This window comes from Capra hircus, chromosome 23, assembly GCF_001704415.2.
Source record: "Capra hircus breed San Clemente chromosome 23, ASM170441v1, whole genome shotgun sequence".
NCBI classification, from domain to species: Eukaryota; Metazoa; Chordata; class Mammalia; order Artiodactyla; family Bovidae; genus Capra; species Capra hircus.
Window position 1 is genome coordinate 16,121,141 of NC_030830.1, and position 25,451 is coordinate 16,146,591.

Consider the following 25,451-nt stretch of genomic DNA (forward strand, 5'->3'; position numbering starts at 1 on the left):
TGTCTGGTAGAGAAGGCCAGGGAGACGCTTTCGTTTATTGTCAAGGACCCAGAAACACGTCTGGAAATGCTCTATACAGGTGCTGCGGAGCCACAGGGTGGGGTGGGGTGGACGAGACACTATTGTACACGGCCTTCCCTCGAGGCGCTCTAGCTCTTCATCCTGACGCTTGAACCGAGGACAGCCAGCACCAGCCGACCTCTGTCACCAAAGCCGCAGAAGAGGGGACCCTTCGCTCAGTTCATCAGTTCCTGGAGGGCAGGCAGAGTGAGGCTATTTAAAGCTGATGCGGAGGCCCCTCGAGGCCTGCTGGGGGCCCCACGGCAAGCAGGACGGTGCTGCCGGTGGTCCACGCTGCTGCTGGAGGCTGGTCCCGGCTCCTAGGCCCGGGGCTTCTCTTGATTCTCAATGACAAGCTTGTCGGTCGAATACATTTGGCCAATGTGGACCTGGAGGCAAAGAGAAGACAAAGATCAGGAACTCGGGCTCTGTCAGCTGTGAAAACTCAGAAAGAGCGTCTCCAGTGTGTCAGTGCAGACGTGCGTCGTTCTGGAGACCGTGCTGTGGGCAGAGTGCCGTCATGGCTTTGCTTCGGCTGCGTCCTGGCACCGTACCCCGCCCCACCAGTTCCCCCGCTTTGGGGACAGTGCGAAGTTCCCATTCATGCCTGCTCGCCCCTGGAACAGCCCCAGAGGCGAGCTATCCTGAGCCAGTGAGACCCAGGCCGCCTCACGCACGGTGACTCTGCACCCACAGGACTTCCGGCCCTTAGGACCAGTTCTTCTGTCAGGATGGAGTTTTACCGTAAAGCGTGAGTGAGCCTTGTCCATACCGGCAAAGCCCGGCTCTGCACGCACCTGTCTCACTGTCCACCTCCGTCCTCTGGTCTCAGCACCCTCATCTGTAAGAGAGCCCTGGCGGCTCCCAGCAGACCTTCACAGTCCTCTGCTTTGGGCCCACAGCACCGTTGGTGCCTACAGGGTGTGAGTGCCCTGGGTCAGTCACATGTGTGCTGCAGTGTGGGCAGGGTAATGGGCTTCCTGCCACCTCCCGAGGGGCTGGCTCTGCCTCCTAACGTGCCCCCGGCCGGCAGCAGCCAGAGGGATGCTGGGAAGCCTGCTGTCCCACCCAGCAGCCCACCTGGGCCACCTTCAACGGCATGTGTCCATCCAGGTCTCCCTGGGAGCCCCTCAAAGGCAGGGCATGTGACCCAGGCATGCTGTGGCCCTGGGGCCCTCAGTTCTTTGACCACTGACGAGAGGATGAGAGAAGGAAGCGGAGATCAGAGGGCTTAGCTGCAGAGATGATTTAGGGGCGTTTGTTGAGGGAAAGCCCCCACGAGCCCTGGAGGAGGTGTGAAGGGCAACCCAGTCCCAGCCAAGACACAGATGAGCAGCAGCCACCTCCTGTACCAGGACTGCTCAGGGGTGACTGAGACTGATCCTGCTCTCAGGAAGCTCGGAGTCCGGGAGGGGAGACAGACAAGGAGGGAGGCAACTGCGACCTGATGGCTGGAGCATCTGCAGCCATTCTGGCACCAGGAGGTAAGTCTGCTTCATCACACTGAAGATGAGAGCCAGGAAGCAGAAGCCTGGGGTTTTCATGACTGTGGCGCCACCAGCCAACTTAACTAGCTCACTGCCAACTTTTCTTTTACGTGAGAGAAAAATAAATCTCTATATTTTTAAATGTGTTATTTGGGTTTCTTGTTATACACAGCTAAACCAAATCCTAACTGATATGAATGCATATTGTGAACTTTAAATTGTAGACTATATGATGACTGATAAAAAAAGAAGAAGGTGTGCCTAGCATAAGTGGAAACAATGTTACTATCCCCTGGGGAAGTGCCGTTAACAGGCAGCCTGAAATTTTCTGAAGTCTAAACGAAGCCACAGGGAGGCTGAGAGAGATCTCCTTCTGTCCCACAATACTAGCTTCAGAGAATGCGGCTGTTCATATTTTAGCATTTTCTGTCTATTCTTTTTATTCACTTAGACATTTAAAATGTATGCATATATATTCAAACAGAATATTTAAATTTGGAATAATAACTTTTAGAAACTTAACTTTATATCCTTATGTCATGAAATAGTCTTGAAAGGATATTTTTAATACTGCACAAAGCTGCATTGTGAAGAGGCATAAATTATTTAATCATTCTCATATGATGAATGTTTGTGGAGTTTTCGCGCAGTCTTGGGGTTACCATTCTCATGTATAAACCTTTTATAGTATCTCTGATTTTTCCTGTAAAAGGTTTCTAAAAGTGGGACTACCAGGTAAATAGGTATGAATGTTTTTATGGCTCTTGAGGGAGCCTGCAGAACTACTTTCTAAAAGCGCACATTTGCTTGAGAACTGACCCTCTGGATGGTCTGACAGTTTGGCAGAACAAACACGTCTTTCCAGCTGGCTCACGGTGGACAGTGTGTGCGCCACGGCCCCCTTCCCCAGCCTGGCCCTCCTAACAGACGCCCCATCAGACAGTTCACGCAGTTCTTGTTTCTCAGAGCCAGCATTTACAGGGCTAGGTGCTGTCTCAAGAAATGCAGCCATGTGAGGTGACCTGGTCCCGCTCAGCGCCAAGAAGGGCTCCAGAGAAGAGGGCAGAGCCAGGAGCCAGGGGGCGCTCCAGAGTCCAGGCTTGAGGAACACTGCTCGGGTGAAGCAGGGGATGCCGGCTGGCGCCCACCGCACTCCCCATCCTTCGGCCCCAGGGGGACACTGGAGGCAGACTGTCTACCAGCCAGCGGCCCCGAGTCCCCGGGGTGCGTGGGGAAGCTCTGCGAGGCGAAAGCCACACGGTGGCAGGTCGGCACCCGCAGCTGCTGGAAGTGCTGCCGGAGGGGCTTCACCAAGCTCTCTTGGAAGCGGGCAGAACCCAGGATTCTGTCAGCGCGAGAGCTGGCCCCTCCCCAGGGTGGTGACCGCAGGAGCCGGTCAAACCGCCAGAGAGAAGCCCGTCAGAGGTCACGCTGCCGCCCCTCGGGCCTGCACGCAGGCCCCAGGCCAGGCCAGGCCTAGACAGTGCAAGAATCGGCCACGAGGTGAGGTGACCTGCGGCTGAAGTCCCAGGGCCATGCTGGGGCCAGCAGGTTCCGGCCTGCACCTTTACCCCCACCCTGGGGAATGCTGTCCACACGCGTTCTTGGACAGTCAGGCTGCTCTGCGCTCTGCCATCCCTGCTGCTGCTGCTAAGTCGCTTCAGTCGTGTCCGACTCTGCGACCCCATAGACGGCAGCCCACCAGGCTCCCCTGTCCCTGGGATTCTCCAGGCAAGAACACTGGAGTGGGTTTCCATTGCCTTCTCCAATGCATGAAAGTGAAAAGTGAAAGTGACGTCGCTCAGTTGTGTCCGACTCTTAGCGACCCCATGGACTGCAGCCCACCAGGCTCCTCCATCCATGGGATTTTCCAGGCAAGAGTACTGGAGTGGGGTGCCATTGCCTTTTCCAAAAGAGCTGCTTTAGACAAACATAAAAAGATCAGAGAAAAAGACAAGTACTGAGTTAGGCGACGGCTGGCTTCTGGAGGCCTGCTGCCGGGCTGTGCACTGCAGGGCGCTGCTCTGAGCCTCATGGACAAGGACCGCACAGGGTGTGGTCACGCGCTGCTCCACTTGGTTGCGAGTCCCCGACTGTGGGTTTGGGGTGTGGTGTGGCGACACCTGAGACGGCCACACTAACAGACTCACAACGTCCAGAGTGACAAACACAGCGGATCCAGAGTCGGGGTCACGGCACCGGGTATCCAGAGCGTAACCCAGAGGGGTGCCCAGCACAGCGGAAGGTTTGGGCTGTGAGGGTGCCCACCTCCTGGCTGGCCGGCCCAGTGTGGGCTGATTGGCTGGCTGGCCCAGTGTGGGCGTGATTGGCTGGGTGCTGAGAAGGCGGGAGTGAGCAGGTGCCCCCAGAGAAAAGGATGAGCACCCACCCTCTCCACCCCCCACCCCGGGCACTGCCCTCGAGACCCAGCCCCCCAGGACAGTCTCTCCAACCACCCCCCCCCCAACACCCAGCAGCTCCTGAGTGGATGCCATGCCTGGGAGCAGGTGCCCACCTTGCTTCACGTGAGAAATGGTGGCCGCAGCAGACACAGGAGGAGGAATGAGCATGCCCACGTCCCCACAGTCCGCCTCTCACACTCAGCACCCCTGGGTCAGGACACCATCCCTCTGTCCTTCTTTTCAGCAGCGGCCTGTGCCCCTTAGAGCCCCCCAGCACTGCTGTGTGAGACACAGGGACGTGGGGACCGGCCGTCAGCCATGGCTGCAACTTCCCAGGGCCAGGACCCTCCTGAAAAACCCTGGGGTGGATGTACCCTGGCACACCTGATTAATGGCGCTCCCTTCTCTCTTCCCCACCCCAAAGCCAGGCTGAAAAGAACACAGCAGTGGACACCGGGAGACCACCTGACTGACGGCACAGACCTTTGAACCCCCTGCGAGGGGGGTGCTGCCGAACACTCTGCTGTCTGGGGGCACCAGCATCAGGAAGCCCTACCTGTGCCTACGCCACCGCGGAGAGCACCCAGCTGCTGGACCATAAGCTGCAGATGCCCGCCGGCGCTGAGCAGGGCCGGGACACTGGCTCTCCTCCCCGGGGCTGGCCTGCACTTGCCCCAGAGCAGGACAGCTGCAGCAGCGAGTGACACGGTGCCCAGGCCAGATCGCCCGGCTCAGCCTGCACTGGAGGACAGGCAGCTGCTGGCAGCTCTGTTGCATGACCCTGAGGGGAGGGACCCTGCCCCTGTGTCACCTCCGGAACTACAGCCACGCAGGGCAGACTAATGACCAGACCCGAACCCCAGAGAGACGACAGAGAAAACAACAACACAGCTAAGGAGTCAATCCAGGGATCATGCGCGGATGCGAGAGCCGGACCACAAAGAAGCTGAGCACGAAGAACTGATGCTTTTGAACTGTGGTGCTGGAGAAGACTCTTGGGAGTCCCTTGGACTGCAAGGGGATCCAACCAGTCCATCCTAAAGGAGATCAGTCCGGAATATTCACTGGAAGGACTGATGCTGAAGCTGAAACTCCAATACTTTGGCCACCTGGTGCGAAGAACTGACTCACTGGAAAAGACTCTGATGCTGGGAAAGACTGAAGGCCGGAGGAGAAGGGGACAAAAGAGGATGAGATGGCTGGATGGCATCACCGACTCGAGGGACATGAGTTTGAGTAAACTCTGGGAGTTGGTGATGGACAGGGTGGCCTGGTGTGCTGCAGTCCACGGGGTCACAAACAGTCAGATACGACTGAGCGACTGAGAGGAACTGAACTGAAAGGAACCCAGGAGCCAGACAGAAGGAACCTGACCCGAGCGTCTGCCTGTAACCACGCTGCTGGCAGCAGCCAATGGCAGGCAGTGCGGTCGGAGCTTAGACTCGGGGAAACAGGGATGTACTCATGAAATGTGCGCATGCGCGGGGACGGGGTCCATCCTCGGGTCGGGAAGGTCCCCTGGAGCTGAAAATGGCAACCCACTCCAGTATTCTTGCCTAGGAAATCCCATGGACAGAGGAGCCTGGCGGGCTACAGGCCACGGGATTGCAAAGAGTCAGACATGACTGAGTGACTGAGCACGCAGGGAGATGGGGCGTCCTGATGGAGGTCCAGACATCCTTCCTCAGATAACAGTGGAAGTGTGCGCATCTAAGTTTCCGCATCCGGCCACAGGAGACAGTCACCAAAGATACGGAAGAGTAGAACAGAGTTCCCAGACCAACAAAGATGGAGAGGCGAAGGAGAGAAAGCAAACTGTGACAAGTAACAGGAGACGACAGGAACAAAGCCAGCCATGCCACCCCCTGTAGGAAACGTGGCAGGACCACCAGGGGCCGATAACAAGACTCCGAAAGCAAAAGTGTGTGAGAAAGACTGGAAATCGGGGGATGAATTAGGACACGCAAGGCACACTCGGCGGGGGGGGCGGGGGTGTGTGTGTGTGCGTGCAGAACACCAGTTCACATTAACCTTAGACCAGGTAAAGCTGAGTCTGAAAAACACTATACTGACTAGTGAGCAACGTGTACGGGAAAGCTGCAGCAGGCATAAACCTGCAGGCACTGGATAAAGGCCACGGCTGAGCACGTAAAGCGGGAACTGTTAGAAATGAAAGGAGAAATGCATAAAAGCAAGGTTACAGTGGGAAATTCTGATATCATTCCTCCAAAACAAAATAGAGCCAGACATGCAAGGACTTGGCCAAAGAAAATCTTGAAGTCTTCCATTTTTCAGGTTAATTTACTCTTGATTAGACTTTTGATTTAGTTGCCAGAGAGTTGCCCTTCACTTTCTCTTAAAGCATATCCTCAATGTGCAGTCATTAAAGATGACATTGCAGAAGAATATTTAACGGCCTGGAGAATACAATTTGGGTGGAAAAGAAAAAGCACAATACAAATCATAATTGAGAGGCAACCATCACATGTCCTGGCTTCACAACTCTTGCCCGAACTCACAGCTTTTTCTGCGCACAGCCCTGGGCGCCGAGGGGGCAGGCCAGGACTGACCAGCAGGTGGGGGATTCTGACCTGGTTTCACCCCAAGGTTTCCATTACTGCGGCTTTCAGGAGACCCCCAGGGTGAGGGCAGGGGCATTTCTGCATCTCACCCCGCCCCTCCTCTGTGACCCCCGCCCCCCGCTTCACCTGCTGAGCAATCCATCGCTAGGAAAGTCACATTTACTGGGCAGGTACCAGGCTGAGTGGCTTAATTGCTTAGCTTCTCCCTTTTGTTGTTACTGTTCAGTCATTCAGTCGTGTCCGACTCTTTGTGACCCCATGGACTGCAGTATGCCAGGTCTCCCCGTCCTTCACTATCTCCTGGAGTTTGTTCAAACTCACGTCCATTCAGTCAGTGATGCCATCCAACCATCTCATCCTCTGTTGTCCCCTTCTCCTCCTGCCTTCAATCTTTCCCAGCATCAGGGTCTTTTCCAGTGAGTCAGCTCTTCGCACCAGGTAGCCAAATTACTGGAGCTTCAGCTTCAGCATCAGTCCTTCCAGTGAATATTCTGGACTGATCTCCTTTAGGATGGACTGGTTGGATCTCCTTGCAGTCCAAGGGACTCTCAAGAGTCTTCTCCAACACCAGTTCAAAAGTATCAATTCTTTGGCGTTCAACCTTCTTTATGGTCCAACTCTCACATCCATACATGACCACTGGAAGAACCATAGCTCTGGCTAGATGGACCCTTGTTGGCAACGTGACGTCTCTGCTTTTTAATATGCTGTCGAGGGTTTTCATAGCTTTCCTTCCAAGGATAAACCATCTTTTACATTTCATTAAAAATGTCTTTTTAGTTTCTCTTTTAATTTTTACAAATATCCTATCACTACAGGACACATACATCTCATGGATGAATAAAAGGAATCAGAAGAATTCAGTGACCTGCCTACACTTTCACAGCTGGTACACGGATTATGGGGCTGACACAGGCCAACCCAGCCAGGTCTTCTGACTCCAAACCTGTGGCCTTCCCAAACGCACACATGTCCATAACAGCACCTCGCTACTTTATCAGAGCTAAGTAAGCCTCTCAAGGCTCAGGGAATGGAGGGAGGAGACGGCCAGCTCCTGGCCTGGAAAGGTGAGGAGGGGGGATCTGGGAAGACCAGACTCCATCATCTTTGTACTCCTGCACACATCCTCTGAAAGTGCTTCTGTCCCTTGTAATTAGCATTTTAAGCAGAAGCCCCATGTTATTCAAACAGAAGCACCTTCGGCCCCTCAGGCCAGGCTGCAGAGGCTGGGGCAGGTGGGGAGAGCTCACCGCTGGCATTGGTGACAGTCACGTGCTGTACCCAACACTGGCACCATCCAGCCCGGGACCTGGTCACCCCCCCAACCCCCATCAAAGGAAACCTCGCACCCCCAACAATTCGCCCCCGGCCCACCCCCAGCCCCACGCATTTACTCATGTCTCTCCGGGTCTCCTTATCTTGAATTATCTCCTAGAGACGGAACTGTACAGCGTGTGGCTCTGAGCCAGCTCTTTCACTGGCGTGATGTTCTCAAGGCATGGTCAGGAACTCGCAGATCTCAAGGCTGATTTCTGCTGCACGCACACGTCCTAGTGTGTCCAGCCCTTTGCTTCACTTGTAAGGATACTTGGGCTGTCTAGACCTCTGGCTGTTGTGCACAGTGCTGCTATGAACATTTTTGCACAAGCTTCTGTTTAAATAACTGCTTCAGTTCTTCCGGAGTGGAAGTGCTGGGGGATGAGGTGACTTTTTGTATAACTTCATCTAGAAACCGCCCGACTATCTCTGCACATGCCAGAGTTTCTTTTAAATTTCCCAGGTGAGTCTAGTGTCTAGTCAAGCGTAAGTACCCGGCTGGTTAAGATCCAACTATCAACTTTTATATACGATAAATGACAAAATAAAGAGGCAACCAGCAAAACCCAAGACATGAGAACTTACTTCTTCAGCAAATGACGAGGAAAAACAAGAGTGTGCGGGGGAAGATATGGGCAAACCCACAGTTAAAAGACATATCATCCAAAACCTTATTTGGATCCTAAGTCAAACATACAGAGTTAAGAAAATTATATTTGTGAGATAATCTAAAAATTTAAACACTGTGTATTTGATAGAGAAGGAAATGGTAACCCACCGCAGTATTCTTGCCTGGAGAATCCCAGGGACAGAGGAGCCTGGTGGGCTACAGTCCATGGGGTCACACAGAGTTGGACATGACTGAGCAACTGAACACACATACTTGATGATATTAAGAAATTATTGTTGCTGCTGCTGCTGCTGCTAAGTTGCTTCAGTCGAGTCTGACTCTGTGCGACCCCATAGACAGCAGCCCACTAGGCTCCTCTGTCTCTGGGATTCTCCAGGCAAGAACACTGGAGTGGGTTGCCATTTCCTTCTCCAACGCATGAAAGTGAAAAGTGAAAGGGAAGTCGCTCAGTTGTGTCCGACTCTTAGCAACCCCATGGACTGCAGCCCACCAGGCTCCTCCGTCCATGGGATTTTCCAGGCAAGAGTGCTGGAGTGGGGTGCCATTGCCTTCTCCGGAAATTATTGTTAGTATGTTCATTATAATAATGGTATTGTAGTTATGTTTCACAAAATAATCTATATTTCCAAGTGTGTCCTAAAATAGTTTCACATAAAACATACATTTTCTCAAATAACACAGGTGGGCACATGCACAGAATGCCACTGGCCATGAACACGTACTTCCGAGAGGCGGGTGAGGGCGATGGGCACTTGGGGCTCATTATGCTGTTCTCTCTACTGCATATGTTTGTTCCTATTGTCCCATAAGACAAAGTGATTAATAAATTGGTATAGGTTTCATACTCACGAACATCAGAAGGAGGTTCCAAAAAAACTAGAACTTCTATCTGATCCAGCATTCCCATTTCTGGGTTTATGCCCAAGGGAAGAGACCAGTCCCTTGAAAGATTGCTGCACGCCCACAGTCAGTGCCAGGATATAGAAGCAACCAGTGTCTGCTGAAAGACGAACGGGCAAAAGAGAATACTGTGTGTGTGCGCATGCACGTACCTACAAAGCAATATTGCTCATCCATAAAAAGAAGAAAATCCCTCCATCTGTGAAAACGTGAGTGGACCCGCAGGACACTGGGCTGGGCCAGACACGAAAGCCAACACTGAGGATCTCACGTGTGTGTGGAGATAAAAAGAAAGAAGCCAAACTCAGAGCGTGCTAGGATGAGCGGCGTTTACCAGTTTGGGAGGGGACATGGATACTGATCAAAAGGCACAGACTCCAACTGATAAGATTGGGCCGGTGTGGAGACCTAAGGGTGGCCATCTAATGGCGACTTCAGTTCATGAGGATGCTCTGCACACCTGCAATCTGCTAAGAGCAAATTGCGGTGTTCTCACCACACACACAGAAGGGGACTGTTTGCGGGTGGGATTTTATCAGGTCGGCTGTGAAAATCATCTCAGAGTGCATGTGGGTATGAAAACATCATGCCATACACTTAAATATACACAACTTTTATTTGCAAATCAAACCGTAGTAAGGCTAGAAGGGACACAAGGAACAAAAAAATCACAGCCACTGCCAACCAACACTGGCTGCAGACGGAAGCAGATGTCGGCCTGTTCAAGGACCCGCTTCTCTGCTCCTCACTGCCCTCTCCGAGCTAACTGCCTCCCGGGACTGCGAGCTGCGCGCCCGTCAGCCACGCGTGCTTTCCAGGCATCGCAATCACCTCCCCAGGGGGGGTCCGCTCGTCAAAGACAAGGACTTTCTTTTAAGTTTTCCTGCTGACTCCATTCAAAAAAGCTTCCCGGCTCTAGAATTTGAAACAAACCCAAGACTTTCTTTTTTTTTTTACAGTGGTAAAATATGCACAGAATAAATATGCCATTTGAGCCGTTTTTAAACGTGAAGTTCTGCGGCATTAAACACGTTCACATTTTTGTGTAGCCATCGCCATCATCCATCTTAACTTTTTCAAATTCCGTGGTTGCTAGAGATAACGCCTGAGAATTTAACCCCCAAAGAAGAGTAGTATTAACATGCATCGAATGCCTACTAAGCTCCAGGCACGTACACTGGGCACTTAATACCCAGAACTGGACCTCCCGCCTTGTGAACACTCCTGGGCAACAGGTGTGAAAGTCTCTGCTACTGTAGGGTGAGAGGACAGAGGTCTGGGGTGGCGGGAGCTGGCGGGAGGCCACTCTCTATGGTGCAGCTGCCGAGCTGAGAGCTCTGACTCATCCGGGCTCCTGGCCCCAGCGCGAGGTCTGGGGAGAAGCAAAGTCCAACCCACCCCATCAGCACGACTCTATAAACAGGGCTACCGCATCACGGCTACAGCTTGGATCAACGAGACACTTCCAAGTAAGGCTACAGAAACCAAGTTCAATTCACAGCACAGGTCACGCTGTATTTACAGAAACCACAGCCAGAGCTGGCGGCTGAGGAGTGTTATGTAAAAGTGAACGTTTGATTTTAAAACTGTACCTCTTTAACGGTTTTTTCATACTTTTGATGTAACGATGTTTAATATTACACATTAAAAAAAATAAAGTTTAAAATTTGACAAAATTTTAAACATTTGTGGGGGGAGGGGCATTTATATGCATATGACATGTACATCCAAACCACACAAGCTTCAGTCTTGCAGGACACCTGCCTGAAGTTTCCTGAGCTCAGCACCCCAGGGCAGCAAGGCTCCAGGCTGTTCCGGGTATTCAGAGCTGGTGGCTGAGGCCCTCCGAGGACCGTGGACTTGGCTCCGGAACAGCCCCTGGTGTGTCAACTGGCTTTGTACCTGTGGGCACGTGAGGCCTGGTGCTTCCTTGCTTCTTAGGTTCTTGTTCAGCCAATAAGAGCCTGTAAAAATCTAACATGGTGTACTTAAAAACAGTTTAGATGGTAAGCTTTGTAATGTGTATCTTACCGGAGTTTTATTTCGAACGTCCCAGTTTTTGCATCTAGAGTTTTCATATCTGAAAAATCTATACTTTATATAAAGTAACTGACCATTTTCCACATTTGTGGGACTGAAAACAAGACTGTCCAGGGCCCAGGCCCTTTGCAGGAACCGGAGAGACGGGGGATAGGGGGCTGCGACCCAGGGTCCACGCGGCTCCACATTTTCTATTAAAAGGAAGAGTCTCACATCTGTTCTACCCAACGCGCCACTCTCCCTTCCGCAGGTTAACGGTTAAAGGGAACCCCCCCCCCGCCCATATGAAACATGGCTTTCCCTCCATGACCTCACCGTTCTTCAAAGAGATAATGTTAACCGACAGCATCTTTCGGGGCTCACAGTCACGCCCGACGTCAAGAGCCAGGGACGCCGCAGCGACTCAGCCTGGAAAGAGTACGCGGTCGCGGCCCTGCGCCTTCCCGCCTCACGGCCGTGCATCCCGCGCCCCAACAGCTGCTGTATCCCTACCCAAGACCTAATCACCGCACAGCTGCCCGTATCCCTGCCCGAGCCTGGATCACTGCGCAGCTGCCAGTATCCCTGCCCCAGCCTGGATCACCGCGTGGCTGCCCCGGCGGCCTTCCCCATCCAGCGCTCCGTGAGACTTCGAGGAGCTGAGACGCCCTGTATACTGTCTCTGGGCAGGGTCTCCATCCAGAGCTCCGGGAGGCTTCGAGGAGCTGAGACGCCCCGTGTACTGTCTCAGGGCACGGGAGACCTCGCCGGTGCCCCTGCAGGTCCAGAAGGCCCGCGGGGAGGCTGAGGCAGCACATGAGACCGTCAAGCGCTCCGAGACCCCAGGGCCGTGCTGCAGCTCTCCTGCGTGGTGCTGGCTGCTGCGTGTCACTCAGGACGCAGGGGCCATCCTGGACTGCGGTCCAACACCGACCCGGTAACCTTCACCTCTGACTTAGAGGGGGAAGCGACTCCTGCGGAGCGAAGGGCCTCCGCCCGGGGTCACGGGAGTCGGTGCTGACTTGTGGGCGGCTGTTACTGCTGAGACACTGACACTGTTTCTTGGTGGTAATATGCTGGTGAGCGTGATGGGTGGTGAGACAGACCGCAGCGGTCACAGGACACCGTGCTTCCAGGGACTCCTGAGCACTGAGGCCTCGGCCCGGTGCAAAGCCAAGCGAAGACACGGGCTCTGTCGTCTCTGCTCTGTCCCCACAGAGTTCTAAAGGTGCTGCAGTCCCTCCTGCAACCCTCAAACACGTGTCACCCCAGGAAACCCCGTGCCTGAGGGTGTGAATACGGAGGCCCAGGAGAAGCAGTGAGACCCGGCAGTGTAATAACACGTTTCGGCAGCAGATGGCAACAGAGGACTTCGCGAGTGCTCAGGCAGCCGTTCTGAAAGGCTGGGAGGCAGCTTTTAACGGCTATTGTTTAAGTGATTTATGTGTTTGCATTCTGCTCAACCTTATATATGCATTGCTGAATAAAACATTCACAGTGTATTTTCCACCGGCAGCTGAGCTCCAATTCCAAGCTTCTGAATCCGAATTCCCAAGCCCCTGACAGCAGATTGCTTTCTCCAGAAGAACCATTCCAGTCCCACAAGAAGAAACGCTTGGGCCGGGGGGCAGAGGTCTGGTGTGACAGCCTCACCGGAGTGGCTGACCATGTGTGTGCTGGGGGCTCCCCGTCCAGGCCCCCTGCCCTCCACTGGGTCCCCTGCCTCCCCCATCCCTTGGTGTCCGTTTAGGCGCATGAACCGACGTGTGGGGAGGAGACAGCGGTCTTGGCCCGCCTCGGGCAAGGAGGACAGAGCAGCTTGTATGTAAGAAATGTGTCAGGTTTACAAGAAGGAAGAAATTCTCACACAGGGAATCAGATTTCCCCCCTGTCCTTCCCAGAGACCCCCTGCCCCAGCCCAGGCATCAGCAGCCTGGTGGGGAGGCCCAGGGGAGGAAGTGGCCCTCGTGAGGTGGGCGGCGGGCAGTGCCACCTGCCGGGTCGAGCCCAGGTGGGGCTGTCTGGGCCGCGGTGGTCGCCAGCCCAGCACGGCAGCTGCCCTGTGAGGCAGGCCCTTCCTGCCCAGCCTCAAGCCGCACCCCCCACCAGCCTTTGTCTCTATTTGAAGAGGAAAGGACATCCACTCGTGATAAGCGGAGACAAGATGATTCTCTTTTTCCAGGAGAGGAGAAGGAAGCTCGTAGAGATTAGGAGGGGAGCTCAGCCGCCCGCGGCCAGTCTGTCCTGGGCTCTGCGCTGTGACTGCGGCGAGGGCTCGGGCAGGGCTCCTCTGCCGCAGACGGGCCCTCCTGCCCCCAGAGGAACAGGCTCAGGAGAGCGGTACGACCCTCGTCACCATGGGGCGGGGGGCACAGGCGAGGGGGCTGCCAAGGAGGAGAAACGCACGAACACTCCTCCTCTCACCCCTCTTGGTGCACGCTGGTGGGAAACAGCATCAGATCTCGGGAGGCGCGCAGTTGGCACCAGCCCGGCGCGCGGCCGCGGCCAGGGCTTCGTCACCGAGGCTGCGAGTCCCTCCTGGGCCCCCGAGCCGCGTGCTGGCTCCTTGAATGCCCTCCGGCTCTCCCGGCTCCTCCCATTCCTGCCACCACCACCCCCTGCCCTGTGTGGACCAGGCCTCCGACCCGGACACGACGCCGCCCCCGTCAACGCCCGCACACAACCGCCTCGGCCCTCGGCAGACGGCGCCACGTGCCGACCCTTCCCGTGTCGGCGCACGTTCTCGGTGCGCCTGCGTGCCCACGCGCCTCGCCCCCCGCGCCCACGCGCCTCGCCCCCCGCGCCCACGCCGGCCTCCTGCAGAGGGTTCGGGGCTCGCGCCGGCGGAGGGCCGCCGCCTGTCTGCCGCCAGCCCGAGGGCCCCGCCACTGTTGAGGAGGAGCGCGACTGCGCGGAGTGCTGAGGGCCCTTCTCAAGCCCATCCGTGCGGGGACTCGACCTTGCGGGGAACCAAGACCAGGCCTGTGTGTTTTCCTGCAGCTCAGGTCCTCCCCTTGAGACAGGCACCACCACCCTCATTCACCCGTGAGGAAAAAGCAGAGCTGTGAGATGCCGTGATTATCTGAGGCCGCTGAGCTGGTAAAAACGGCAAGGAGGAGTAAGTGATCGCTTAGCATGACCGATGGGTAGCACCTGGAACACAAGATAAACGCAGGGTCCTGGACGCAGGTACACATCCCCTTGGGCTGAAAAAACAGGAAGACTAATTGGTTATGGAAAGAGAACCTCTCACATTCGCCGAAAGGGGCTTTCCTCGTGGCCCAGTGGTAAGGAATCTGCCTGCAACGCAGGAGACATGGGTTCGATCCCTGGATTGGGAAGATCCCCTGGAGGAGGGCATGGCTACCCACTCCAGTATTCTTGCCCGAAGAATCCCATGGACAGAGGAGCCTGGGGGGCTCCAGTCCATGGGGTCACACACAGTCGGACACGACCGAAGGGTTGAGGAAAACAAGAAACTTCACCCAGTGAGGAGACAGATACACGTGAACTCATGTGCACACACGTGTGTACACACACACACTCTTTACAGCAAACAAATTAACTTTCCCAACAATAATTATTGAAAATGACAGCCTCTTACTTAAAATCATTTTCCATTTACATGGAAGATATAATTAAATCTAATTAAATCTGTAAGTGTAAAGACGACCTCATTTATATTGTATTTCCAACTTTAAAATATGAGTCTTGGATTTTTTTTTTCTGGAGCTTAAGTTTAATTTTTAAATCATCTAGAAAAGATCCTTTAACAAAATTTCATTTTTTTGACATGATGCTTATTTGGTACAACAAAACTCTGCTTTAAACTTGAAACTTTGTATTAACTGTTACACTTTTAAGGGTGGCAGGATGACACAATATTTCAGATAAGCCATTTGTTCAGTTGCTAAGTCCTGTGCCGACATTATTGTGACCCCTATGGTCTCCAGCCCTCCAGGCTCCTCTGTCCATGGAATTTTCCAGGCAAGAGTACTGGAGTGGGCTGCCATTCCCTTCTCCAGGGGATCTTCCCGACCCAGATAAACCACTGGGTGAGCCGTGGTTTGCCAGTTTAGCTTCCTGTTAGATGTGCAGTCCTGAATGCTTCGTGACAACTCAGTGAAATTTCATTAATATGTACAATATCAGGGAAGCAGGTACTAATGTGCTTATATGAAGCAATATTATGGGCATGTATTAAGCAAGGATAATGAAGTGAGGACCTGAAAGAAACCACACTCACAAAGACACACTTGACCTCAAGCTTTCCTCCGAGAGGCCCTGCAGTCCAAGACCCGGACGAGGAGCAGCCGGCCGCCCAGCTCACTAGTTCCCCCAGGTCCCAGGTGCAGACACCAGGGGCGGTGTGGGGTTCATTACCGCAGACTCGGAGACAGAGGCGAGGGAGGGACGGCATGGTTGAGCGAGGTCACACAGCCAGTCACAGCAGCTCTCTTAGATGCTGGGTTTCAGAGCAGGGAGGAGAGAACCAGAAACTGCAAGGCCCACCTCAGCTGCCGGATTCGCCTGATCTCTTTGGGTACTGGCTATCTCAGGGATCAGCAGGTGTGCTGAGGGTGGTGGGAAAAGCAATCTAAAAATCTTGGTATGTCTCATGGGAATAAACACAGCCCCGAAGGCTTCCACTGCTGTGGAGATCAGGGCATCAGAGGGCTTCCTGGATCTCAGAATACAACTGGTGAGTGGTCAGAGCTCAAATAAGCTCCCTCCTGTCCCCTAAGCTATGACTGGAAGAGTGACACGACGAGATGAGCGAAAATTTGGAGTCAATGTTCCCCTAAAATTAAACACAAACATTTGTAAATGTAAAAACCTGATAAATCATATAAGTGCAATGTGAGTGTCTGCATGTGTGCAAACACACACGCACACGTGCCATATGAGCCATTTCGAGGATAGGTCATCTTATGAGCTCATCACAGTACTAAGCTGGTCGTTCCTGTAAATGATTTCCTACAAGTAAAACATCCATCACTTAAAAGCATGTCAATAACTCTAGGATACCTGTGAACAAGCCAGCCAGCCTTCATGCACAGAAGCCTCCCCGAGCCCTTGCTGACTCTCAGCTGCTAGCCCTTCTCGTGGGCGGGGCAGGCCGGGCACTGAGAGCCAGGCTTGGGCCACAGCTGTCTGCCCCACCGTGTGTGTGGACACGCCAGCACCTCCAGAGGAGACTCCCAGTTGTGGGTGACTCGCAAGCTGTGTGTGATGTCAACGGACGTTGGAAAAGCACGGACTTTGAAATCACAAAAAGTTGTTTCTAAATCCTGGCTCGGGACTGCAGCTGCACAACCTCTGAGCCCTTATTTATAAAATGGGACATGAATGCTGACCTCACAGGGTGAGTCCCTAGGGCACACTCAGAGACTAACTAAACACAAATTTATCTTCCCTTGTCCTTCTTAATTCCGCTTTCCCGTTCACTTCCTCTGAGAATCACCTGTGCGCTATTTCCACCTCCTGGATGGAGGTCTGCTGCAGGAGGGCAGGCCTTTGGGTAGCACGTGGCTGGGGTCCCTGTGGCGGCTAGACCAGCCCTGCACACAGAGGGTGACAGACACATGCTGACTGAGTGAATGACCATATGACTTTAATGCTCTTGCCAATGAAATAAGTCACGAACTCAACCTCACTTTAGAGAGGAGGCCGCCAAAAGCCAGAGAAAGTGAGTGACTTGCCTGAGGTCAACATGCAAGTCAACAGACCCACACACTCAGCTCTGAGCTCCTCCAACCACCGCGTTCCCCCAACGACATCGCTGGGAGGCAGGAGACGCCAGAAGTATTTCTTAGGATGTCAACCACCCAAATAACTGATGCTGCTCAGGGAATCATCCATAGGAAATTAACAACTTGTAATCTGACGATGCATCTGTGGTGAGCATTGCTGTGCCAGGTGCGACGGACTAAACAAGGGAGTGGGGCTGGTTTTTATCATCCTTCATCCTTCTAATCTGTTACAGAAAAAAAGTACATCCCACGGGATCTTCTTTGGTTAAGAAGAAATACGAAAAGGCACAAAAGGAAAACCCTGATAACTCCAAAAGAGAAAACAGAGAGCGTGCCCCTCAGAAGATCCCCGATGAAAACACTTAACTGTACCAATTAAGCCTGAAAACACCCTCTACAAAGCCACAGGAAACACTCTGATTCTAAATCACTGGCTCTTCCTTCAATTCTGCACAGATTACCTGATAAATCTGATCATAGATGGTGTGCTGAATTTTTGCCTGAGTCATAGAATAATCAGGGGGAAAAAAATCCTGTAAATGAGATAGTTTAAGTCTTTGAGCCACAGTTTGAACCGCTGTCCGCCTGGAAGTTCTGCTGAATGTCCACACCCCCATCAAGTATCAGAAATCCTGATCACACTCCATATGTTCAATCTAACAAGTTCATAAAACAGCCTATTAAGTTAACACAGAAGTGCAACTGAGCACAGTTAGACGGCAGGAGGAATGTCATACAACGCCTGCAGACGGCGGGGAGGTAAGGGAGGATTTTAATACATTCCGACACCTGCCTCCCTAGTCCCCAAGCCCTGGCTGGGATGGGAAGGGAGGTTACAAAGGGCGTGGCTTAGAGAGAGTCGAATGGAGGACCTGAGATCACGCGGCATGTACAGGAAACGTCGGGAAACAACTCCAGCGCCTCACTCTACAGGCTGGAAAATCTCATTCACAACTGCAGTAACAACCCAAACTGCATACTGAGTGTCCGGCAAGGGGGCTTCACAGTGCAGGTCCCGTCACTCCAGGGCTGGGAACCTTTACAATGTCACTCTCAGAGGATGGCTGGAAGGAAGAAGAGGGATCCAGAAAGCCTTTTCCGATCAGAATCAGAGGACCCTGCATTGCCGGCCGCTAGACCGATTGCTGATAACGCTGGAGGAACACATGACAGGCTTTCGGACTCTGTCTTCACAAGGCTTTTAATTTCTCAGCTACCAGGAACACACACACACACACACGGAACAAATGATCGATGCTGATAAATCCTGTCATTTTTCAACAGCTGAGTCTACAGAGGTGTGTCTGTGTTTGGGGCGGGGGGCGGGGGAGGTGGGAAGCCACGCACACATCTATCACATAGTGAGCTTACACCAGGATGTCTTACAACCTTCCCGGAAACGGGGATTCTAATGCTGGCTCTGCCATTACCTGCTGTTCAGTGTTAGGTCTGTTTTCTCAGCAGCGAAGGGTGAGCAAGCCTCTCCTAGCCACTCCGAGGTTAAAATGATAGTGCCTGCATTGTTCAGTCGCTCAGTTGTGTCTTTGACTCTTTGCAACCCCGTGGACTGCAGCAAGCAAGGCTTCCCTGTCCTTCACTATCTCCTGGAGTTTGCTCAAATTCATGTCCATTGAGTTGGTGATGCCATCCAACTATCTCATTCTCTGTTGCCCACTTCTCCTTCTGCCCTCAATCTTTCCCAGCATCAGGGTCTTTTCCAGTGAGTTGGCTCTTCGCATCAGGTGGCCAAAGTATTGGAGCTTCAGCATCAGTCCTTCCAGTGAATATTCAGGGTTGACTTCCTTTAAGATCGACTGGTTCGTTCTTGCTGTCTGAGGGACTCTCAAGAGTCTTCTCCCGCACTACAGTTCGAAAGCATTAATTTTTGGCGCTCAGCCTTCTTTATAGTTCAGTTCTCATATCCATGCAGGTCTACTGGAGACCTTGCTGGCGAAGTGATGTCACTGGTTTTTCATATGCCATGTAGGTTTGCGTGAGGTGGGGGGCAGCCGGAAGGCTGGCGAGCAGTAAGCAGGGGTCCTGGGTCTGGTGCGGCCCTCTGGCTGGCTGCACTCCAGGCCCCTCACACGCCCCCTGAGGAACAAGCCCCAGTGGGCTCTGTGGCTGAGAGGATGGGGCCGAGGGCAAGGTCTCAGAGGCCTCTGGAAGCAGGCTAGGCAGGTCAGACGCTCTCTGCAGGCGACCGTGGGGGTTACAGCCTCGGTCCCTCAACACTGAGCTCTGCAGAACTAGCGTCTGTCTTGGGCAGTGTCCGCCAAAACCGGAGGCGAAGGCAGACAACCAATAACCCTTCTCGCGCCCACAAAAACAGGTGCGCAGCCACTGGCCCTGAAGGCGAAGGCTGTCCTCTCAGGACGAGGCCCCGACCCGGTCTCTGGCGAGGCCCTGGAGCAGGGGGCACCGGGGGAGCGGCCGGGACCCCACGCCTCTGTGGGGCAAGGGGCAGGGACTCTGCCCGTAAGGACGGGATGTCCGAATGGAAGAGATCCAGCGACTGTTTGAATAGGGACTCTAGTGAGCCTCGGGGCAGCAGAAAAATCACGCGGCAGTGAGGAGGTCAGGAGGGGACCGGCGGGTGCTCGTGGCCCAGAGATGTCGTCTCCCCGGGTGTCCTCAGGATAAACCTCCACCGCCCCCGTCCACTCCATGCCATGGCACCTCGTCCCATCTGTTTTCTGCAGACAGGAAGGGCTCCACGTAGGAGACATCTGGGTCCCCTCGGGAAGAGCACTCAGGCCTGCCGGGGGTGCCTGAGCGTCCCCACACAGCCAGCTCAGTGGCAGGGGCCTCCCACACAGGACGCACCACGGAGCTGTTACAGCCAGCACCTCGCACCCAGCCTGATTCCACCTTTTCCAGAGAAAGAAAAAAAAGCACCTTTTCTGCATTTTGAATTCCACCTGATGAGTAACTGCTAAAGTAATGCCCAATCCACCTTCTAGAGCTCTCCCCTTATACTCAGATGAACAGCACAGAGTCGTAGGTTCAGAGGTTTCCAACCCTTACAAAACAGAGAACGTATTCCTGCGTGCTCTTAAAATCATGTGGATATTCCCTCACTTATAAACAGATATTGAATGAAAGCCTGCAATATGGGAAAGAACCTTCCCATGAGTCTTCAAGAATAAACTAGTATGGCAAAAGTTACCATTTTATTTTATGACTGATAATTTCCCTTTAAAAACAAACATTTAGGGGAATAAGGACTTGGGTATCTGCTGAGGACTAAGACGCAGAGCTCTGATAATCGGTGCGTTATTACCAGGCTCAGGCTGCCGCTTCCTTCACTCGCCAAAGTACAGACACAGCAACAATTTCTCACACGATTAGACACTCACAGCCAGTTAACATGATTAAGTGTTCTTGGTGGGAGCTCTGCAAACAGGAAGCAAGTAAATGGTGTCTACAGTGTTTTTTTTAAGAATACTGAGATTTTATATTTACAAGAGTCTGCTTTAACTAAAGAAGAAATCCTGCAGGTTCCTGTAAAATAGAAATAACACAGCTAAATTCCCAGAGGCAGTGTTTAGCAGTGAGATTTGCTTTTCATTTCACCTGGCTTAATCATGAAACCGTGAGGGATAGCTCCTGTTCACCCCAAGATCAACATATTAATCCATTTAAAGGAATGCCACAGGAGGCTGTTCCCACTTTTCTTTAGGAGACAAGATTTCGTTTGTTCTTATTTAAAACTGAAGGCCTTTCTCCAGCTTAACGGTGCCTGAGCAGAGTAGGGTCACGGCTGGATTTAAATCAGGCTCGTAAGCAAAGCCACTAGTGAGAGGGGCCGCCGCTGCCGTGGCTCCTGGTGGAAAGGGGTGCGGGTCCCTGAAGAGGGGAGCCGCCCTGAACCCCAAGTAAGCAGCAACACGGAGCATGCCCCACTCCGTTTATTCCTGGGGAAGACTCAGAGAAGGAAGGAAAAGCAGTCCCTAGTCCCCCAAAGCTTTTACTTTATATCTGTTTATCTATCCATCCATCCATCTGTAGGTACACATGTATGCACACGTGTGTCTTTGTGTGTGTGTGAGCTCAGGAGCGTCTGACTCTCCTCCCCCGGCACTAACAACCTCCAAGAGCTTGCTGTGCTCAGCCCCTCCGGTCGTGTCCGACTCATGTGACCCCACGGTCTGTGGCCCCGCCAGGCTCCTCTGTCCATGGGGATTTTCCAGACAAGAATCCTGGAGTGTGTTGCCATTTCCTTCTCCAGGGGGTCTTCCCGAATCAAGAGCTGAACCCACGTCTCCTGAGTCTCCTGCACTGCAGGCGGATTCTTTATCCACTGAACCATCCTGGTGGCTCAGACAGTAAAGAATCCTCCTGCAATGCAGGGGACTCCAGTTTGATCCCTGGGTCAGGAAGACCCCCTGGAGAAGGAAATGGCAAGCCCACTCCAGTATTCTTGCCTGGAGAATCCCCATCGACAGAGGAGCCTGGCGGGCCACAGTCCGTGGGGTTGAACTGTGCAGAGTCGCACATGACTGTGAAGGACTGTAATTTCCAAACAGCTTAGTGGATAAGTATAAAGATATCCTTAGTGGCCAGCATTTGGAATAACTTTTGAAATCAGTTAAAGCAGTGTAATATAAAATATTAGAATACAGCACATCAATTATTTTTGGTTACTGAAGAGGAAAGCAAATAAGATATTAATCACTGAGAGGAGCAGCTACAAAAGCTGCATGAATTCTGTAAAAATTCTAGTGATGCGTTTCCATTAGAGGATGGGTCGTATTCACAGCGGAACTTTAAAAATAAACATCAGCACAGCCACCACCAGCGGTGTCTCACAGGGAGATGCTGAGGGGTCAGCGCTGACCCGCCTGGGTGATGGTCACAACTCCATCCGCGTGATGGGGGTGGGCAGGACAGAGGTCAGAGGGATGCGCGGACTCAGGAGACATCGCGGCCCGGAGCACCTCTGCCGGGCCAGCCCTTTGGAAGGGAGAGAATCCTGCTGGACAGGAAGTCTGCAAGCACCCGTCATTCCCTGGGCCATGTCCTCCCTGGAGAGGAGCTGCCGGAAGAACAAGCGCACCCCCCCACCCCGAGACTGCTCCCAATCAAGCCCAAACAGAGTCCAGAAGCTTTAGGCTAAGTGTGCCCTGACTCAGGGCTGCAGGGACCCCAGGCTGGGGGGCACGTCAGTGCACCCATCGGGGTCCTGGGCCTCCTGGGGGCCGGGCTGCCCGGGACCCAGGGGTCACGAGTCCATAGTTTCTACCTCAGCAGTGTGAATTAGAGCAGAAAGTCCTGCGTCAAAGTCACACCCTACTGCGTCTACCTAAAAAAAACAACCATTAAATTGTAACTTCAAACATTTCCAAGCAGAGCACACGGCACGCCGCCTCACTCCGTCTATCCTGCACCGATGTGTCCTTCCCTTTATTTCCCTAAAGATGACGCCAGTGCCCGGCAGCAGTGAGCCCGGCGTGTGTGCGCGCGTACTTGTGTGTGCGTGCATGTGCAGTGGGGTGAGTGAAAGCTGGGGAGCAGGCGGCAGGGGGCATCTGTTTGCTCACATTTCATGCTAATGGAAAAGATAATTTTTCTTTAGGGTTATAAGTGAGTGTGAAGCCATCTGGTGTCTCCTGCTGTCGCATCCTTAGATCCTGCCTGTCAACATGCCCGTGGCATCGAAACACCACGCGCCTGGAGCAGTAGTGGTCAGAGGGCGGCGTGGGTGCTGTAACCGCCCACGGCACTGGGCTCCAGAGGTGAGCTACCGCGGGCTGTCAGCACTGAAGAGGGGTCTGAATGTGAGTGACATACACACTCTCATTAAAAGTGGAGAGAACCCCCCTCCCAAAGGGGAGCCCCTCCACATCAACCTGCCCTGGATCCCACCTGTTGTGAAGTGAACGCTCACATTTTGCACCCATTTTTAAACGCTGGTTCCAGTCCTTCAGGGATTCTCTTTTCAGACATTTTCTCCCATCCTGCTCTTTCATTCTCTTACTGCTGCTCTGGATGCCACGCTTTTAGCACAGCGCAATGTCTCTTTTCTTTCGAGGCTCATGTTTTCTGTGTCTGGTTTAAGGGGTCTCTGCCTGTTTCGGGGGAATGCGGATGTTCTGTTTTGCTCTCCTCTGCTGAAAACCAGGCGACGGGCCCCGTATGGAGCTGGCTGCACCAAGCCACAGGCCACCTAACTGAGACTTGATCGCAGTTTCTGCCTCTCCCAGAAATGGAACCTTGAACCAGCCCGTCAGGAATCACCTGATCAGCGGTCATTAGCTCCTGGGCCAGACAAGCCCGTGGCCCCTGAAGGAGAGGGACCCTGCGACCACGTTTCTGCCCCCAGGCCCCACCCCTGCCTGGCCCAGCCCCTCATTCTGCACGGCTCCTCAGAGCACTCCCTCTGGTCTACACGGAATGCTGACTCAGGAGTTGTTCAAAAAAGCCAGGATGATCTCCAGAATTTACTCAGTTGAATCTTGTTCTTTAACGGCTCTAAAAATTGTTTTTTCCTTTCCCACTTACATCTACAATCCACTTTTATGCATGAATGGGGAAGAGGTCAAGACACTTGGCCCTCCAAACAGCTATGCACAGACTGAACACCGCTGGCTGAAAAGGCCAGGGCTCTGCAGCTACACATCTCTGCTGAAGTCTGGTGACTGCTGGTGGGTCTCCTCCTGGACACTGCTCTGCTCCACTGATCAGTTAGCCTAGCCGTGTACCAATGCCAAGCCATCTCAACTAACAGAGCTTCAGAAAAGGTTTTACGTGGGTAGTGGAAATATCCCCGCTCTTTTTCTTTATGTATGCATTAGCTTTCTCTGGTCTTTTGCATTTCCATGTGAAATTTTAAATGACTATCTCAGTTTCTAAAAAAAAAAAAAAATACTGCTAGTAATATGATTGGGAATGTATCACTTCTACATATGAATTTGAAGAACATCGACAGCTTTATAATATTGGGTATTCCAATCTGTAAACATGAAATGTCCCTCAAGGACAAATACACATGAAGGTACTCATTTTCACGAGTCATTAGAGAAATTAAAATGAAAGTTTCTGTAGCCACTAGAATGGTTAAAATGAAAAAACACAAAAATACCAAGTGCTGTAGCGAGAACCCACTGGAATACACATTGCTGACAGATGGAATGCAATTTGGTGCAACCACTGTGGGGTGCTTGGCAGTACCTTCTGCAGCTGAACACACTCGAGCCAATCAGTGGGCAATTCCAGCCCTGGAGTGACCATGTGCCTACAGACACGTGCCTCACAACAGCCCTGGAAATGGCCCAATGTCCATCAGCAGTAGAAATGACAAAACACATTTTGTGGTGCCTTCACAACTGATTAAAAAAAAACAACAATTAAAAAACAGCCTGGAGGAGGAGCCATCCACACCGGAATGCAATAGCATGAACAGATCTCAAGCGATGCTGGGCAAGACCAGCTGGCTTCCATTACGGAAGGTGAAGAAGCGGGAAAGCACTCCACACGACGAGGCGGGGTCCTGGTGATCCTGGTGGGGCAGGGTGACGGCAGGGGGCACGAAGGGCCTCTGCTAAGACTCCTGTTACCGACCTGGGCTCTGAGTTGAGACATCTTCAGGAGATAAACCTGGGCCTCCCAGGTGGCGCAGCGGTAAGAGGGTCCGCCGGCCAGTGCAGGAGATGCAAGAGGCCTGGGCTCGGCCCCGGGTCGGGAAGACCCCCGGCGGAGGGCACGGCAGCCCACTCCAGTGTTCCTGCCTGCAGAGTCCCACGGGCAGAGGAGCCTGGCGGGCTACAGTCCACGGGGCACCACAGAGCTGGACACAGCTGAGCACGCACACAGAGTGGATAAAAACACACCAGGCTATACTCTCACGATACGGCACTGTCCACATACATACATGCGTGACATTTCCCCTCCCCACTCCCAGAGCACGTGCGTGAACAACCTGAAGGGAGTCCCTTCTTGGCGCGGAGGCTCAGCTGACCCGCAGCACCGTTAGTTCCAGGGGTCCTACAGTGCTTTGCTCTACAGAAGCTTTCAGATGTGGAAATCGGTCTAAATGCAGTTCTTTGGGGGCATTTTTATCTTTCTTCATTTGTGTTTTTTTTTTTTTTTTGGCCGTGTCGTGTCGTGAATCTTGACTGAACCCAGGCCACGTCAGCGAAAGCCTGGAATCCTAACCGCTAGGCCACCAGGGAACTCCCTGGGCATTTAATCATGCTGAACTCTGTAAGCATCCAGTTAGAAGCACTTTCTTTACCTTTATTTTGGATGTAAAAATGGAGAAACCACCGCCTCCCGTTCACGTGACCACTGACTCTTCC

At 53.0% G+C, this 25,451-nt stretch overlaps 1 protein-coding gene across 1 annotated transcript in view; it reads right to left on the minus strand.

Moving 5' to 3' along the window:
- LYRM4 (LYR motif containing 4) overlaps window positions 1–25,451 on the minus strand; it is an 88,507-nt gene continuing 63,056 nt past the window's right edge. Inside the window, exon 3 of the mRNA XM_018039168.1 lies at window positions 1–449. Coding sequence (XP_017894657.1) covers window positions 381–449 — 69 coding nt within the window. The 3' untranslated portion in view covers window positions 1–380. The remainder of the gene's footprint in view (window positions 450–25,451) is intronic.